Source organism: Talpa occidentalis, unplaced genomic scaffold, assembly GCF_014898055.3.
Source record: "Talpa occidentalis isolate TD23 unplaced genomic scaffold, MPIMG_talOcc4v2.1 talOcc4.12, whole genome shotgun sequence".
Taxonomy (NCBI): domain Eukaryota; kingdom Metazoa; phylum Chordata; class Mammalia; order Eulipotyphla; family Talpidae; genus Talpa; species Talpa occidentalis.
In genome coordinates, this window is record NW_023601212.1 from 85,180,773 (window position 1) to 85,196,040 (window position 15,268).

Consider the following 15,268-nt stretch of genomic DNA (forward strand, 5'->3'; position numbering starts at 1 on the left):
TAAAGATTTATTTATTTATACAAGCACTGGGTACAGTCAGAAGCGCGGGAGGGTAAGAGAATTCACCAGAGTCAGAGCAGGGAACAGAACAGGCAGACTGACGAAGTACACTGCTGAGGGGAGCAGCAGGCAGCAGGAGAGGTCTGTGTGCCATGTGGGACCCTTGCCGGTGGCTGGGGATCGAACCAGCACTGCAGAGGCTGCAGGCAGCTTCGCAACCCAGGGTTCAACCGCTGCGCCACCGGGGAGGCCCAGATGTTTTCAAATTTAGTGCTGTTTAATTAAACAACCTAGTAAAGTAGGTTTGCTATAATTTTTAAAGACATGCAGCATTTGCTGAGTTTTATTTACAAAACTTGAGAAAATACAATAGTGATCTCATTTTTTAAGCACTTCTTTTAGCTTAGCTAAATTGCAGTGCTCTACTGGTGTTATGGAAAGCACGGAACCTATTCTAAGGACTAAAAATTTGTGAGTAGGAGATAAGATGTTGAAAGTGAAAACTAGTCAGCATGTCAGCTGTGTCATTGTAAGCCAAACTGTGTTCCCAACTGATGAGGGAACACAGTGTCTTCCAAAAGTTTCCTGCATGTTGTTTTTGGGCCTAGTAAGACATTCCAGACTCTTGAAAAAGACAGTGACATAATGAGCACCCATATTCCTACAACCCAGAATTAACTATCCTTTTTCTGTGCCAAAATACTTAGGAAATGAAGATACAATAAGAAATATTATTTCAGAAAATGGTAAAGTCTCTTCACCACCGTCCTATTCCTCTCCTCCAGAATGCAGTTTGTAATTTGGTAATTGTAATTGGTATGCATTGTCCCAGTCCATTTTTCATTCTTAAACATACATGTATTTCTATTTGTAAGCAATCTGTGGTACTGTTGGCTAATATTTTTAAATGCTGTCTAAATGGCATCATATAAATCAGTTCCTACAGCTTGCTTTTGCATTCCACAATTGTTTCTGAGCTCTATGTATGTTGCTATGTCCAGATCAAGTTTTTTTCCTTTTAACTATTGTTTAGCATTTCATACCTCTTTTATTTACGCTTTCCTTCATTTTGGGTGTATTAGGTGGTTTCCATTTTTTGGCTTTTGTGTTGAAGTGCTAAATCAAGCATCCCTATGCAGATCTTTTTGGAATGTGTATGACCATTAGTCACCACAAGTGTATGCATATCTTCAGCTTAGCTTGGCACCATCAGATTGACTTTATCCCCACACCCTGTTTGAAGGTACTAATTTTCCTAGTTCTACACATATTTGATCATGGCCAGATTGTCTGATGAGTGAAAGGTAATGTCTGTATAAGTTGTATTTTCCTGATTAACAGCTTCAGCATATTTTCTAATGTTTATTAGCCATTTTGGGTTTCCTTTTTCATGACTTCACTTTTCTTAACTCCTAATCCTTTCCATTTTGTTTTTTTCTTACTGATTTGTAGAAGACAGGAATGTACATTCCTGAATGTACATTAACTTTTGTCTTTGACAGAAAGTATCAATGAATAAATGGATGGAAATGACAAGCATAACACTACTGAGTTCCATTAAACAAGTATTATATAAAGAAGGAGGAATAAGAGGTTAAAATGGAGAATTTTTACAATGGTTTTCAGAATTTAGTGAACCAAATCCTGGTGCCAGATTTCATGAGAGTGTATTGCTTTATGGTTAAGTCATATCTGGCTATTTTTTAAGAATATATATTCATTTAAATTGTTCTATTCAGAAAGCACTCTTGTTCTTTAATCATTACTTCTATTGTTTCTGCTTTATTCTATTTTCTGGCAGAGTTGACTCAAACTCTTGCTTTAAATAGTTTCGCTAAGCACATCAAAACTTACTCTCCACTCACCTGCTGCTCCCCTCAGCAGTGTATGTCAGAAGATCTCCCTGTTCTGCTCCCACTCTGACTCTGGCGAATCCTCTCACCCCTACATCTCTGACCTACACCCCTAGCTCTTGTATGCATAAATAAATAAAATAAATCTTTAAAGAAAAAACCTCACTCTCCATAACTTTTTGGTTACAAATTTCTCACTGCATTGTTGGGGTTTTCCTCTCCTCAGTGACTTGACTGGGCAGCAGACGCACCAATAGTGAAATTTTTTTTGACCCTGAAATTTTACCTCTAATCCCCTAATACATTGATTAACATTAAAATATCCTTTTTTTAAATCAGAGAAAAATATAGCTTAGTTTGACCTCCTGCACCCTTTACATTGTATTCCCCAGCAAAAACTTGTCACCATCCTTTCTTGCTTTTGCCAGTGATTGTATGGGGTATTAGTGAGCACTGGGAACCAACTAACTAACTTATGGAACTGGTACCAAAGAACTATTTCTATTTTTGTTTCTGTACTTTCCCACGGTCTTGTTTCTATTAGATTTGGCCTATTTTAAGCCCTTTGCAAGTGACCTTACAACCTAAAAATAAGAACACATATTTAAAATGGGTATTTTAGCATTAGGAAATACTTTTAATGAGAAAGAGCTCAGATGAAAGACCAGAAAAAGAGTCCCAAACATCATGATATGTTGTGCCCTTTTGCTCCCCTGCTTCCCTTTTGGAATCATTTGATCTTGGGCCTGTTTTCTGTCCAAATGTTCAAAAGACATTTTTTTTTTTGATCTGAAAAAATGTTATTGGAAAAATCTAAATATAACTCTGTGACAGACCAGGATAGAACTTATTTTCTCAGAAAGGTGGTAACTGCAGGAAAAAAAGTATCTTCTGAAGCTTTCTAGAAGAAAAGACTTGTCAGTACTGCAGAGAAAAAAATATGGCAAATATCAAAGGGATATCAGAGTTCTGTTGTTTTTTTCCTCTGTGAGTCTTCTTTTGTATTAAATGTTAATCACTGTCTCCTTTGAAAAGATATTTTAGTGTGGACAGGTTAAACAGGCAAGAAAAATAAAATAGCGTAATGTGCCCCTATATAATCCCCCACCCCTATTCAACATTACAAACTTACAGCCAGTCTTGTTCTCAACTCCCTTTTCCTTTTCCTGTGCTATTTTTTTTTTTTTTTTTAAAGATTTATTTATTTATTATTTATACAAGCACTGGGTACAGTCAGAAGCACAGGAGGGTGAGAGAATTCACCAGAGCCAGAGCGGGGAGCAGAGCAGGCAGAAGGACCGAAGTACACTGCTGAGGGGAGCAGCGGGCGGCAGGAGAGGTCTGCGCGCCATGTGGGACCCTCCTCCAGTGGCCGGGGAGCAGCCGGGGGATCGAACCGGCGCTGGCAGCTTCGCAACCCAGCGCTCAACCGCTGCGCCACCGGGGAGGCCCTTCCTGTGCTATTTTGAAGTACATCCCAGACATTGTCATTTCATATTTCAGTTTATCTCCAAAATATAAGGACTTTTCTTTTCAATAATTAATACAATAGTCTTTTTTAAATGTCATTCATTGTTGTTATCTTTTAAAGATTTAATTTTTTATTTATTAATGCATCCAAGAACTGGGTTGTAGGCCAGAGGTGCGGGACTTAGAGAATTCACCAGAGACAGAGCGGGGAGCAGAACAGGCACATCCACCAAAATATCTGCCAAGGGGAGTAGTGGGTGAAGAAACAGAAGAGGTGTGCTGCACCATGTGGTCCAGCTCCCTGGCCAGGATTGACCCCATGCCACAGTAGCCTGGTGATTGCTTGATAGCACTGAGACTTCAATTCCTGCGTCCCCAGGAGACCTTATAATAGTCTGTTTTATACACATGACCAGTTTCTATGTCTTTTTAAGTCTTTTTGTTTCATTTTGATTATCGGGTTCCTTCTGTTTTCCTTTATAAACTGTTAGGATATTTAAGAAATCGGGTTGTTTGTGCCATATTGTTTCCCACAGCCTGGATTTGGGTGATTCCAAAATCCCATTGTGTTGTACATATTCCTCTGTTCTTTGTATTTCCTGTAAATTGCTAGTTGCGGGCCTCCCTGGTGGTGCAAGGGGTTAAGTCTCAGCACTATGAAGCTATCAGCAATCGGCAGCCATTGCAGCACGAGTTCAATCCCTGCCCACGGAGCTAACCCACATGGTGCCGCAGACCTCTCCTGTCTTGCCTGCTGCTCCCCTCAGCAGTGTATTTCAGTCAGTCTGCCCTTTCTCCCTGCTTTGTCTCTGGTGAATCCTCTCATCAGCCCTGCCCACACCTCTGGCCTGTACCTCAGTTCTTGTATGCACAAATAAATAAAGGATAAATTAAAAAAAATAAAAACAATTTAAAATCTAGTAAAGAAGACTGCAAATCTGTCTTACAATGAATGGATTTAAAATAAAAATACACATCACTAAAATATACTCCCCTGTATTTTTTCCCTTTAATGGTACAAATAATTTAGCTGACTATTCATGTAAGTGAATGAGTGAATAGTCTTTGTGCTTCATAGTCACTAGGATCTATGACTAATGGAGATGTTGACTTATAGTCTTTGTTTTAGGTGCAGTGCCCACTGCCTGCACCATGGCATTTGTCACTGGCTGTGCAAAGCAGATGACAACCTCATCTTATTTGCAGGTATCGACTGGGCTCCCAAGAGCGACCGCATCGTTACTTGTGGGGCAGACCGCAATGCCTATGTCTGGAGTCAGAAAGATGGTGTCTGGAAGCCAACCCTGGTGATTCTGAGAATTAATCGTGCAGCGACTTTTGTCAAGTGGTCCCCACTAGAGAACAAATTTGCCGTGGGAAGTGGAGCACGACTCATTTCTGTTTGTTACTTCGAGTCTGAAAATGACTGGTAAGCAACTTCTGAAGACTTTTTATTTCTCTAGAGCTACGCATTTGCATTGCAATGTTCCTGGTGACATCTTGAGGTACTGGTTGAATACTTAACTATAACTTAGTTTTTCCTTATCTGGATAGCCTAGCTTGTTTGTTCTGTAAGATGCATTGCTTACTCCATACTGTCTTCTTACTTGGGATAGAAATTATAAACTTGAAAGATTCTCAGTGCCCTCAGAATGATTTTTTTACTCACCATCCACTAAAAATATCTAGAATTCTCACAGATAACATCTTGCTTTCTTTAAAGTTTATTTGCTGATCAGATCTGTGTCTTGGTGCAGCAGTTATTTGTTTAAACTATTGGAATAAAATTTGATAAGAATCTAGGAAATATAGTCAGGTGGTTGTGCATTTTTTGAAGTAAATCACTTGTAGTTGAACCAATCAAAATACAGAGGTTTGTTTTATGATTAACTTTTTTTTCTTGCATAGAAAAACTGGGGTATATCCCAGAGGTGTAGGGTGAGAGGATGCACCAGAGATAGAGTGGGGAGCAAAACAGGCATATTTACTGAAATACACTCTTAAGGGGAGCAGCGTGCGAGACAGGAGAGGTCTGCTGCACTGTATGTGGGTCAGCTCCCTGGCTGGGGGTAAAACTGGGGCTGTAGCAGTGATAGTGCTGAGACTTAACCCCTATGCCACCAGGGAGACCAGTAAGTAACTCATTTTAACTTCTTCCTGCTTACTTTGATAAGAATACAATGTTGCTCTAGCTGGCATGCTCTGGGGTGGTGTGGTACCCTCATACCCTTCACCAGGGAATTGTCCGTTAGTACTAAACTGGCAGTGTTTGTGTCTGTACTAAAAATAGCAGAGTACACTTTAATCTTTGTGTTAGTGTTACTATTTGCTTTCTGCTGAAACAAAAAGGAAGGGATTATCATAATTGTAATTTAGTAAAATCCTAGGAATTTTGATTCTTTAAAAAGAGAGTCTGGATTTGCAACAAGATTGAATTATGAATTCAAGAGATACATTTTTCTTTGAAGCCTATGTAAAGGCTAATGAAATGGTGACTGCTAAAAATTGGAATGCAGGCTAACTTTAATGAACAGATAAGAAATTACTTTTCTTCCTAGGTAACTTTAACATCAGTGATTGTTTGCATTGTTATTCATTGAAAAATATTCTTCGATATAGATAATTGGGGTTTACTGTATAGTACGATATAGATAATTGGGGTTTACTGTATAGTACAACATTGTTATTTGAACAGACTGCATGTTCAGGGGAGCATCGCAGCCAGTGAACATCATTTCATCGGTAGAACAGAAGTGCTTTAAAACAACCCATAGAAGCTTTGAATTTAAATACATTATAAAACAAGTCAGAAAATTGTCTTTTCAGAATGAAATTTTAAAGATAAGTTCCTAAGAAAAAGATTCTATACAAAAGTAATTTAACATTCAAGGAATGGATTTCGTACAGTATGAAGTCTGTCAGCTGTTAGAAACCAGAGCATGAGGGCCTCCCTGGTGGTGCAAGGGGTTAAGCACAGCACTGTGAAGCTACCCACAGCCTCTACAGCACAAGATCGATCCCCGGCTGGCCAGGGAGCTACCCACATGGTGCAGCAGACCTCTCCTGTCTTTCCCGGTGTTCCCCTCAGCAGTGTGTTTCAGTACATTTGCCTGTTGTGCTCCCCACTCTTGCTGGTGAATCCTTTCACCCCCTCACCTCTGGCCTGTATCCCAGTTCTTGTATACATAAAATAAATAAATCTTTAAAAAAGAAACAGAACACGATTGGTTTTTAAACAGCAGTTTGCAAGCAGAAATTGAATTTCTTAAGCCAAAATAATGACTGATCTTAGAAATAAATAAAATTTCTGAGTAGAGCTAGAGAATTAAGAACTAATTCCCTATAAGAGGCTTTGCTAATTTCTTGGTTGTAATTTCTCTATGAAAAAAATAAAAAATAATTTGTAGCTTCTTTCCCTCAGAAAGGAAATTGAGCTTATGACCCAAACTTAACCCAAAATGAAATAACAAGTAACTGAATGTAATAAAAGTCCAGTTTTTTAATCTCAATTTTTATTCTACAGGTTAAAAGTCACCCATAATCCTAAACTCTATGGGACAGTACCAGAGTTAATCCTTAAGTGTACTTGCTAATGAGGGTCCCTGGTATCCGGAAAAATGCAGAACCAGCTGCTCTAACAGAATGTCAAAGACTAAAAAGCAAGGAATGGAAGGAAGGCATAGGTTATGGGTCTTCTTCCTCTCTGACTTTTTTTTTTTTTTTTAAAGATTTATTTATGCATACAAGAACTGGGGTCAGGCCAGAGGTGCAGGGGATGAAAGACAGACAGAGTGGGGCACAGAACAGGCAGACTGACTGAAATACACTGCTGAGGGGAGCAGTGGGCGAGGCAGGAGAGGTCTGCTGCACCATGTGGCTATCTCCCTGGCCAGGGATCAAACTCGTGCTGCAGTGGCTGGGGACAGCTTCATAGGTTGCATCTTAACCCCTTGCGCCACCAGGGAGGCCTTTCCTCTCTGACTTTAAAAATGAGCCTTTTCTCTGGAGACCTATAGCTCTATAACTGCATGAGAGCCGTGCTTGGGCATTTTCTCCTGGCATATTTGTAGGTCATTTGGGGACTATTGCTTGATGTACAGATGAGCTAAAATAAACTTTCTCCTTTTGTAGGTGGGTAAGCAAGCACATAAAAAAGCCAATTCGCTCCACGGTGCTCAGCTTGGATTGGCACCCTAACAATGTTTTGCTGGCAGCAGGATCATGCGATTTCAAATGCAGGTGGGAACAAATGAGAATTGGTAGACAGATTTGAGCTTTTCCCTGTTCATTTTTCAACAGATACTTATTTATAAGTAAGCTCCTTTTCTTTGTAAGGCACTAGGCTAGGCACCATGGGGGGCTCAGATGTGAAGGGAATTTGTGATTTAGAAAAGGAGCTACCAAAGCAATAACATAAATTGCTAAAGTAGACAGCCTTGCACTTGGAAGTACAGAGGAGGCATATGCAGGGTGGGGGCCAGGGTGTTCTTCCTTAGAACATCCATGGTGTGGATGGAGGTGCAGAGTCCCCATGCCCTTGACCACACTGTTATTTCTCATTTCATAACTGATGCAGCAAACTCAGCAAATTCTAGCATGAAACCAAGATTAACAAAACAGAACTGAACAGTGTACTGCTGAGCTATTATTGTGCTGTTCCTTTTCATTTAAAGCTTTTGATTTTTCTTTAGCATGAGACTAAAAGAAACACAGCCACTTTGCTAAGAGTTTTAAGGACCATGCCATGTAATTGCTTTTTTTTTTAATATTCCCCATACAATTACAACCCCCTTATTTTGACCCCAAGCCCTCTTTTCCCCGCCCATGTAATTGCTTTTTAAAGTTGTTTTTTATCGAGAAGATTTTTTTTTCCTTAGACAAAAGAAAAGCAAATAAATGCTTTTTTTTTTCATGTTGACACTGGTAGGCTGGAGGATAGGATGCATCCTTCTTCAGTAGGCTGTGTACAGAGTTTCCAGAAAACATGGCTCATGCTAACTAGGGATTTATATCCAATACCCAAGAGTTTTTTTTATTTTGTTTTGTTTTTTGGAAGATGGGGGAGGGGCTTAGGGAATGGGGTACAGAAGTATCAGTGCACTCTTTAATAAAAGATTGGTGATTCTGCTTAAGAACCAGTGTAATGGTGAAGAGACACAGGCATTCTGTAGATTTTTTTTTTTTTTTTATATATTTGGAGTATTGTTGCTTGTGATTTGTTATCCAGGGTCATTCTAGCTTCCTTAGATAAGATGGAAGTAAGTACTACTTAACCACTCCATCTGACTTACCAGCCTGTCTAAAAATCTGGTTTGTTAACAGTGTTTCCAGAAATAAACTTCACCTTGACTTGTGGTCCTGTGGGTAGGAGTCTGTTCCATTCACACTCTCAAGTCCAGAGCTGAGAACCAATTCTTTCCTGGCCTTTCATGACTAAAGTGTGGCCACCAGGATGCTGATTTAAAGCAGAATGTTTCAAAGGTCACACCATCTAACTGATAGATAAGTGATTGTGCCCTTCACCTCATGAGTGCCCTGCCAGCAGAGTTGCCACTACTGTTGTCATTTTGAGGAGAAGTACCCCAGGTTGTTTAGGGAGTTTTAGGTTCAGACAGTTTTGATGAGAAGACGTACAAAGTAGAAATCATATTGGAGGGCCAAAGGGAAACTAAAAGCATAGATTCCGGCTGTTCTTTATCCTATCTCCCTACTTTGAGTCAAAACATCCTCATGCACAGTTCATGGAATTCAAGAAAGATACTGATGACACCAGCATGTACAGGACTGACCTTCATCCCATACTGTATCTGACACAGAGGTGGGACAGTGGGCCTGAGGGCTAAGTGAACCCAGGCCTCTACCTGACAGCACAGGGAGAACCTGCCCACTTTTTCTCATTGACCTCCCTTGGCTTTCTCATTGAATGTCCCTCTTTCTTTAACTGGGTTAATAGCACTGGTTTGTTGCAGAGGGGCAAACAATTAAACAGGAAAGAATGTAGTGCTGCCTAGCACTGTTCTGCGTGAGCAAGGGAGTGAAGGGACAGCAGATCCTCCCCCAAAATGTGCTCTCGTTTTGGGGAGGACTTTTTGTGTTTCCTCTGGAACTCTGGTCCCAGAGTAGTACCTGACACAGCGTGGGTGCTCCATGAATATCTGTCTCTGTAAATGAGTAGGATTTACCAAATCTGGACTGGCCTGTAGGCAGCCATCAGAACCATTCCCTGTCTTTTTTTTTTTTTTTTTTTTTAAAGATTTATTTATGCATACAAGCGCTGGGGTACAGGCCAGAGGTGCAGGGGGTAAGAGGATTCGCCAGAGACAGAGTGGGGCACAGAACAGGCAGACTGACTGAAATATACTGCTGAGGGGAGCAGCGGGCGAGGCAGGAGAGGTCTGCTGCACCATGTGGGTTGCTCCCTGGCTGGAGATTGAACTCGTGCTGCAGTGGCTGCGGATAGCTTCATAGGCTGCATCTTAACCTCTTGCGCCACCAGGGAGGCCCAAGAATCACTCCCTGTCTTAAAAGCTTTGTGTATCTGAATTTGTCCATTGTGTTTGTATTTATGAATCAATCTCTGGGGCACTTTACAGTAGCCGCCTGTGTACAAATAACATGCATATTTTTTCATTTTTCTCTCCCTGCTCCTTAAACTACAGAGTATTTTCTGCCTACATTAAAGAAGTTGATGAAAAACCAGCCAGTACACCCTGGGGCAGCAAGATGCCTTTTGGTCAGCTGATGTCAGAGTTCGGTGGCAGTGGCACTGGTGGTTGGGTGCATGGGGTTAGCTTCTCTGCCAGTGGCAGCCGCCTGGCCTGGGTCAGCCACGACAGCACTGTGTCTGTTGCTGATGCCTCAAAAAGTGTGCAGTAAGTATTTGCCTTTTTGTTCGGAGTTACGGAGTGGAGTAGTATCTTTCACAAGTTGAACTAAGTCTGCCTTTCCTGGGGTTTAAGTGCAGGATGCAAGTGTAAAATCCCCACTCAGAACTGCAAGGCGGCCTTTCTAGCTACAAACATTTAGATTGTCCATTTGGGAAAACTTTAAAGAGATTTCATTTCCAGAAACAATTTTTTTAAAAACATTTATTTTTTTAATTTATGCATACAAGAGGGTGTAGGCCAGAAGTAAGGAGTGGGGGAGGTAAGGGATTCACCAGAGACAGTGGGGAGCAGAACAGGCTGATCCACTGAAATAAACTGCTGAGGGGAGCAGTGGGCAAGATAGGAGAGATCTGCTGCACCATGTGGGTTTGCTCCCTGGCCGGGGATCGAACTCATGTTGCAGTGGCTGCTGACAGTTTCATTGTGCTTAGACTTAACCCCTTGCACCACTAGGGAGGCCCCTTCAGAAGCAATGCTTAGTGGAAGTTCTGATAGTGATTCCTTTGAAGAATCTTTGTAGTTGCTACTGATAAGAGTTGCTTTAAATAGCCGCTTTAGTCTGTTATTTTGAATTCTTTACAATATAAATGTCTTCTACCAGCCTGAAGCTAAGTAGGGGATGTGGCCTGCCCTGTGTAGGCAGTAAATAATGACTCCATTAATTTGGGACTTCATTCAGTAATGCTTAAAACCCTTGTCACCACTTTTTCTGGTGTGTGCTGAAACTTGAGATTCCATGACTCATTTGTGACGGAGGTACCATTCAGCCTCAAAGGGGAGCATTGGGACTCTTGACAGATGTCAAAATGCGGACTTGCTTGTTGCACATTAAAGAAGAGAGAAGGATTAGAATCCTTCTCTTACGAATCTTGGTTCTTGATGAATCTTTCCTGTAGCAGCTAAAAGTAACCTACCTTTAAAGTAAAACTGACTTAACGTCTGTGTGCCAAGAATCCATCACATCAGGTGACTGATGCCCTTTATTGCACAGTGGCAGCAAAGTGCCATTTCAGAGAGAAAATTACTTTCCTTGCTAGATTGAATTGTTTTCAAATTTTTAATGCTTTTTTAAACCTCTCCCCATTATAAATGATACAGTCTTTTTAGATTTCTCTCTATATAAATATACATAAATCTTTTTCATTTTCAATAATATTTTACAGTCATTTGCCTTTTGTCATTCAATAATATTTTAATGTCATATTTATTTGATGTGTGCATGGTTCTACTATAATGCATAATAAGCTTTTAATGTGTCTACCCTCATACTGATTTGTATTGGGCTTTTCCAGTCCTGCAGGTCAGATTATGTCCTCCATCCTTATCCTCAAACAAATATTTCACATAAGAGCCAGGTGTGCCACAGTAAGGCCTTAAGAGGAGGTGTTAGGCCTTTAACCCAGTACCAACAGTATTGGGGGAAAGAAAGGGGTATCCTAAAACACAGTTAATTTTCAAAATGCATCATCATCTTTTACATGAAATTATGGGCTCGAAATTCATCACTCAGTGTGTTTGCCTGCCATATCTTTGTGACCTTTTGTTCAGGTGCTGGGGCAGATAACTACTAAGCATACATGTGCGCGCGTGCACAGCTCATTAGAGTGTGAGTGCCTGATTGGCTAAGATTGTCTTGTTCATCATGATGGCCCTAACTCCTAATACAGTACAAATACCTGGCAGAGGGAAGAGAATAGGTTGTATTCTGTTAATAAATGTGGTATTCCATTCTGCTACTACAAGCCCTCAGTGAGCACAGGTGAGGAGAGACATTCAGTCATCAGTGACAGTGACTATAAGAACTGTAGTTGATCAGAGAAATGAGGAGCCCTTTAAGCTGAAGTGATTCAGGATACCTTCATGGAGGTGATCAAATTTGAGCTAAACTTCAAAGATGGGGTAGACTTTGGAGAAGCAAGAGGACTAGAGATGACGAGTGAGCGAAGGGGCATGGAGCAAGGATAGAAATGGGAAAGAACAGAGGCTCACTGGGGCCCAAACTGCAAACCACTTTGTCAGGAGTTGGCGGCCTCAGGTGGGTGGGGCACAGGCTCCAGGGAGCCAGAGGCCTTTGATTTTACAGGTTGCCTCAGGGTTGTTGCATGCCTGAGATTCCTGAAAATATAGGTCATGGGGCTGCTTTTAACATAGTATTGGTTTATACTGCCAGAGTCTCTATGAGAATGGGACCTTTGTCATCTGCTGTGCCTAGTAAGAAGCTTCATGGTCATGTCATCTCTGTTAAACAAGCGTTCTTGTGTTCAGGGTCTCAACTCTGAAAACAGAGTTCCTGCCCCTCCTGAGCGTATCATTTGTCTCGGAGAACAGTGTTGTGGCTGCTGTAAGTATTTCTCTTCATCTTTCCTTGCAGTAGACTGTATTTAATTCTCTAGAGCAGGAACCATGTGTGCTTTATGACTTTATGCCCTGGCACAAAGTAGAACAGCCTTTGAAAAGAAACAGCCTTTAAGAGTAAGAGACACCTGTGGTGGGGGCAGTCTGCTAAGGGGTTGGTGGGCCAGCAGATACCCTTCAGGGGCTGACTGATATCTTATTTCAGGGCCATGATTGCTGCCCAATGCTCTTTAATTATGATGACCGTGGCTGCTTGACCTTCGTCTCCAAGCTCGACATTCCGAAACAGAGCATCCAACGTAACATGTCTGCCATGGAACGCTTCCGCAACATGGACAAGAGGGCCACCACTGAGGACCGCAATACAGCCTTGGAGACGCTGCACCAGAATAGCATCACGTAGGTGCCCACCCTGGACTAGGATCTGACTCCCTAGATTCCACCTGATACCGGAATTGTCAGGCCTAGTCTCCCAGCCAGGAACTGATTCCAGGCTGCAAGGGCAGCTCTGAGCCCCAGCCGCTAGACCCCCCCACGGGTTGGTGTCTCACGAAGCCACAGCAGGAACTTCGCAGATGCTCAGGCAAGCAAGCGAGCAAAGGCAGGTTTGTTTAGAAGAAAAAGTTTATTGAGGAGAAAAAGAACAGAAATAAAGTGGGACTCCCAGGCCAGGGAACCAGGCCTGGGAGGGGCAAGGAAGCCAAAGTGGAATTGTGTTTCAGGGAATATATACCTTTTTTCCCTCATTATTCTAAAACTTCACCAGTCTCTTTGTGATTGGTTAGTTCTCAGCTGTCTTACTTAATTTGCTACTGAGTGCGGGATCTTCACATTCCTTATCTAACAGCTTTCTCTTTCCCCATTAGTTGCATCTTTAAATTTATGGCCCAGTCCTCTGGATGGGCATCCCTGCATTGAAGTTAAACAGCTGCCCTTCTAATGTGTCCATAAATTAAACCACTCTCCATTTCTCCAGTCTCCACCTCCCTTTATCACCTGAAGAAAACCAGGACCATCATTAACAGTATTAATATTATTCGGGGTCCTGGGGTGTTTGTTTTCCTAATGGAATTGGTTATATTTCTTTGGTTGTCCTTATCTCTGAAGCCTCCCTAAATTCTTCAGAGGTCCCCTCCTGTACTGTCCCTAAAACTGCCTAATAACCCTTGCTTGCCCTGTCTCACACCTATAGCCAGGACCCTGATCATTGGTAGAGAAGTGGCCAAGAAGCCCTTCTTCTGTCATTGTTTCCTCTTGGGTCCCTGTGAAAGTTCTGTATACTATGGGCCCAGATGTCCCTTCAGGAACCAGAGCAGTGAAAAATATATAGATTGCCAACCGTGGGCTCTTATTTCCAGCTGATAATAATGTGTGAAGCACCCTACCTAGTCATTCCATCTTTGGGGTGCAGATAATATAATGCTTCACATAGAAGGAGTACAGATCTCCTGTGGACTTGGGAGCTGGTGGGGTCTCAGTGCAACCTCTTCCTGGGGCTTGCATCCGCAGAAACTTGATGGAGAACTAAAGGAAACCTTTCCAAGGTCATATTCCTCTGGTAATGGACACGTGGCAAGAAGTATAGTTAAATCCTGTTTGAAAAGGTAATTCTAGCAATCGTTTCAACATGGATTTCAAGTAACATATACAAGTAAGAATCTCATTTAATTAGAGAAACAGAATTTCTTGGCATCGTTATGACAAAGTTGAGAAGTTTCTTGACTTAACTTTTCATCAGGCACGAGTGATTATATAAGACAGTAAAACTTTTGTTCCAAAAGCTTGATTTTTTTTTTAATCTAGAGGAGAAATGCAACATATTCTTGACGTTCTAAGTCATTGTGTTCAGGATTTTCCATTGTAGGATTTTCTGCTTGACCTTTTGTGATGAGATACCTTCACTGTGGTGATGTGATAGCAGGAATGAAAGAAACCTCTCAACTTTCTCTTTGAGCGAATTATTAAATGCAGGCTGTGCTTTTCCTCATGTTCAGTGGAAAGGGCTGCTGGACATAAAGTAGGTTGAAAATGTTTGTGCTCAACTGAAAAGTAATAATTTGAAGGCATAGCAGAACTGCTTCCTATCTATGTTCCACGTTTCAGTCTTGAATGACTTTGAAAATTCTTCTGACTTTTCTTCAGTTTCTCTGCAGATTCTGTATCAGGAAGGAAATGGCTCTTATTGCCTTTTTGAGGTTTTTAGGTTAAAAATAAAATGACAGACCCTTGCAGATTGGCATGTTTACTTTTATTTGCAGACATTAAGTTCTCATTGCTCTAGAGCTAAGAGTCAGCCAACTTTTTTCCTCCTCCTTGGCTTATCCAGTTTATTTATTTATTTTTCTTTATTAAAGTCTCAGCCAGCTTTTTCCTGCAAGGGACCAGATAGTAAATAATTTAGGCTTTGAGGGGCTGCGCACTCTTTATCACAACTACTCAGCTCAGCTCTTGTAGCACAAAAGCAGCCATAGACTTTATGTACATAAATGACTGTGGACTAATTTCAGTAAAGCTTTGTGGACTCTGAGATTTGATTTTCACATGTCATGAAATAATAATCTTTGAAATGTTTTCCACCCATTTAAAATTGAAAAAGCCATTCTTAGCTCACAGGCTATAGAGAAACAGGCAACTGTGCTACAGTTTGCCATCACTTCCCCAGAGGGATAAATTGCAGATATTTCAAAGGAGAAAGAAATATTG

At 41.2% G+C, this 15,268-nt stretch overlaps 1 protein-coding gene across 3 annotated transcripts in view; it reads left to right on the forward strand.

Annotated features, from left to right (window-relative positions):
* ARPC1A (actin related protein 2/3 complex subunit 1A) overlaps nucleotides 1-15,268 on the forward strand; it is a 35,890-nt gene that overhangs the window by 17,767 nt on the left and 2,855 nt on the right. For all 3 annotated transcript variants that reach the window (XM_037507145.1, XM_054693721.1, XM_037507144.1), the window contains exons 4-8: nucleotides 4,530-4,752; nucleotides 7,455-7,562; nucleotides 9,983-10,195; nucleotides 12,476-12,551; nucleotides 12,771-12,964. In XM_037507145.1, the coding sequence (XP_037363042.1) occupies nucleotides 4,530-4,752; nucleotides 7,455-7,562; nucleotides 9,983-10,195; nucleotides 12,476-12,551; nucleotides 12,771-12,964 (814 nt within the window). The remainder of the gene's footprint in view (nucleotides 1-4,529; nucleotides 4,753-7,454; nucleotides 7,563-9,982; nucleotides 10,196-12,475; nucleotides 12,552-12,770; nucleotides 12,965-15,268) is intronic.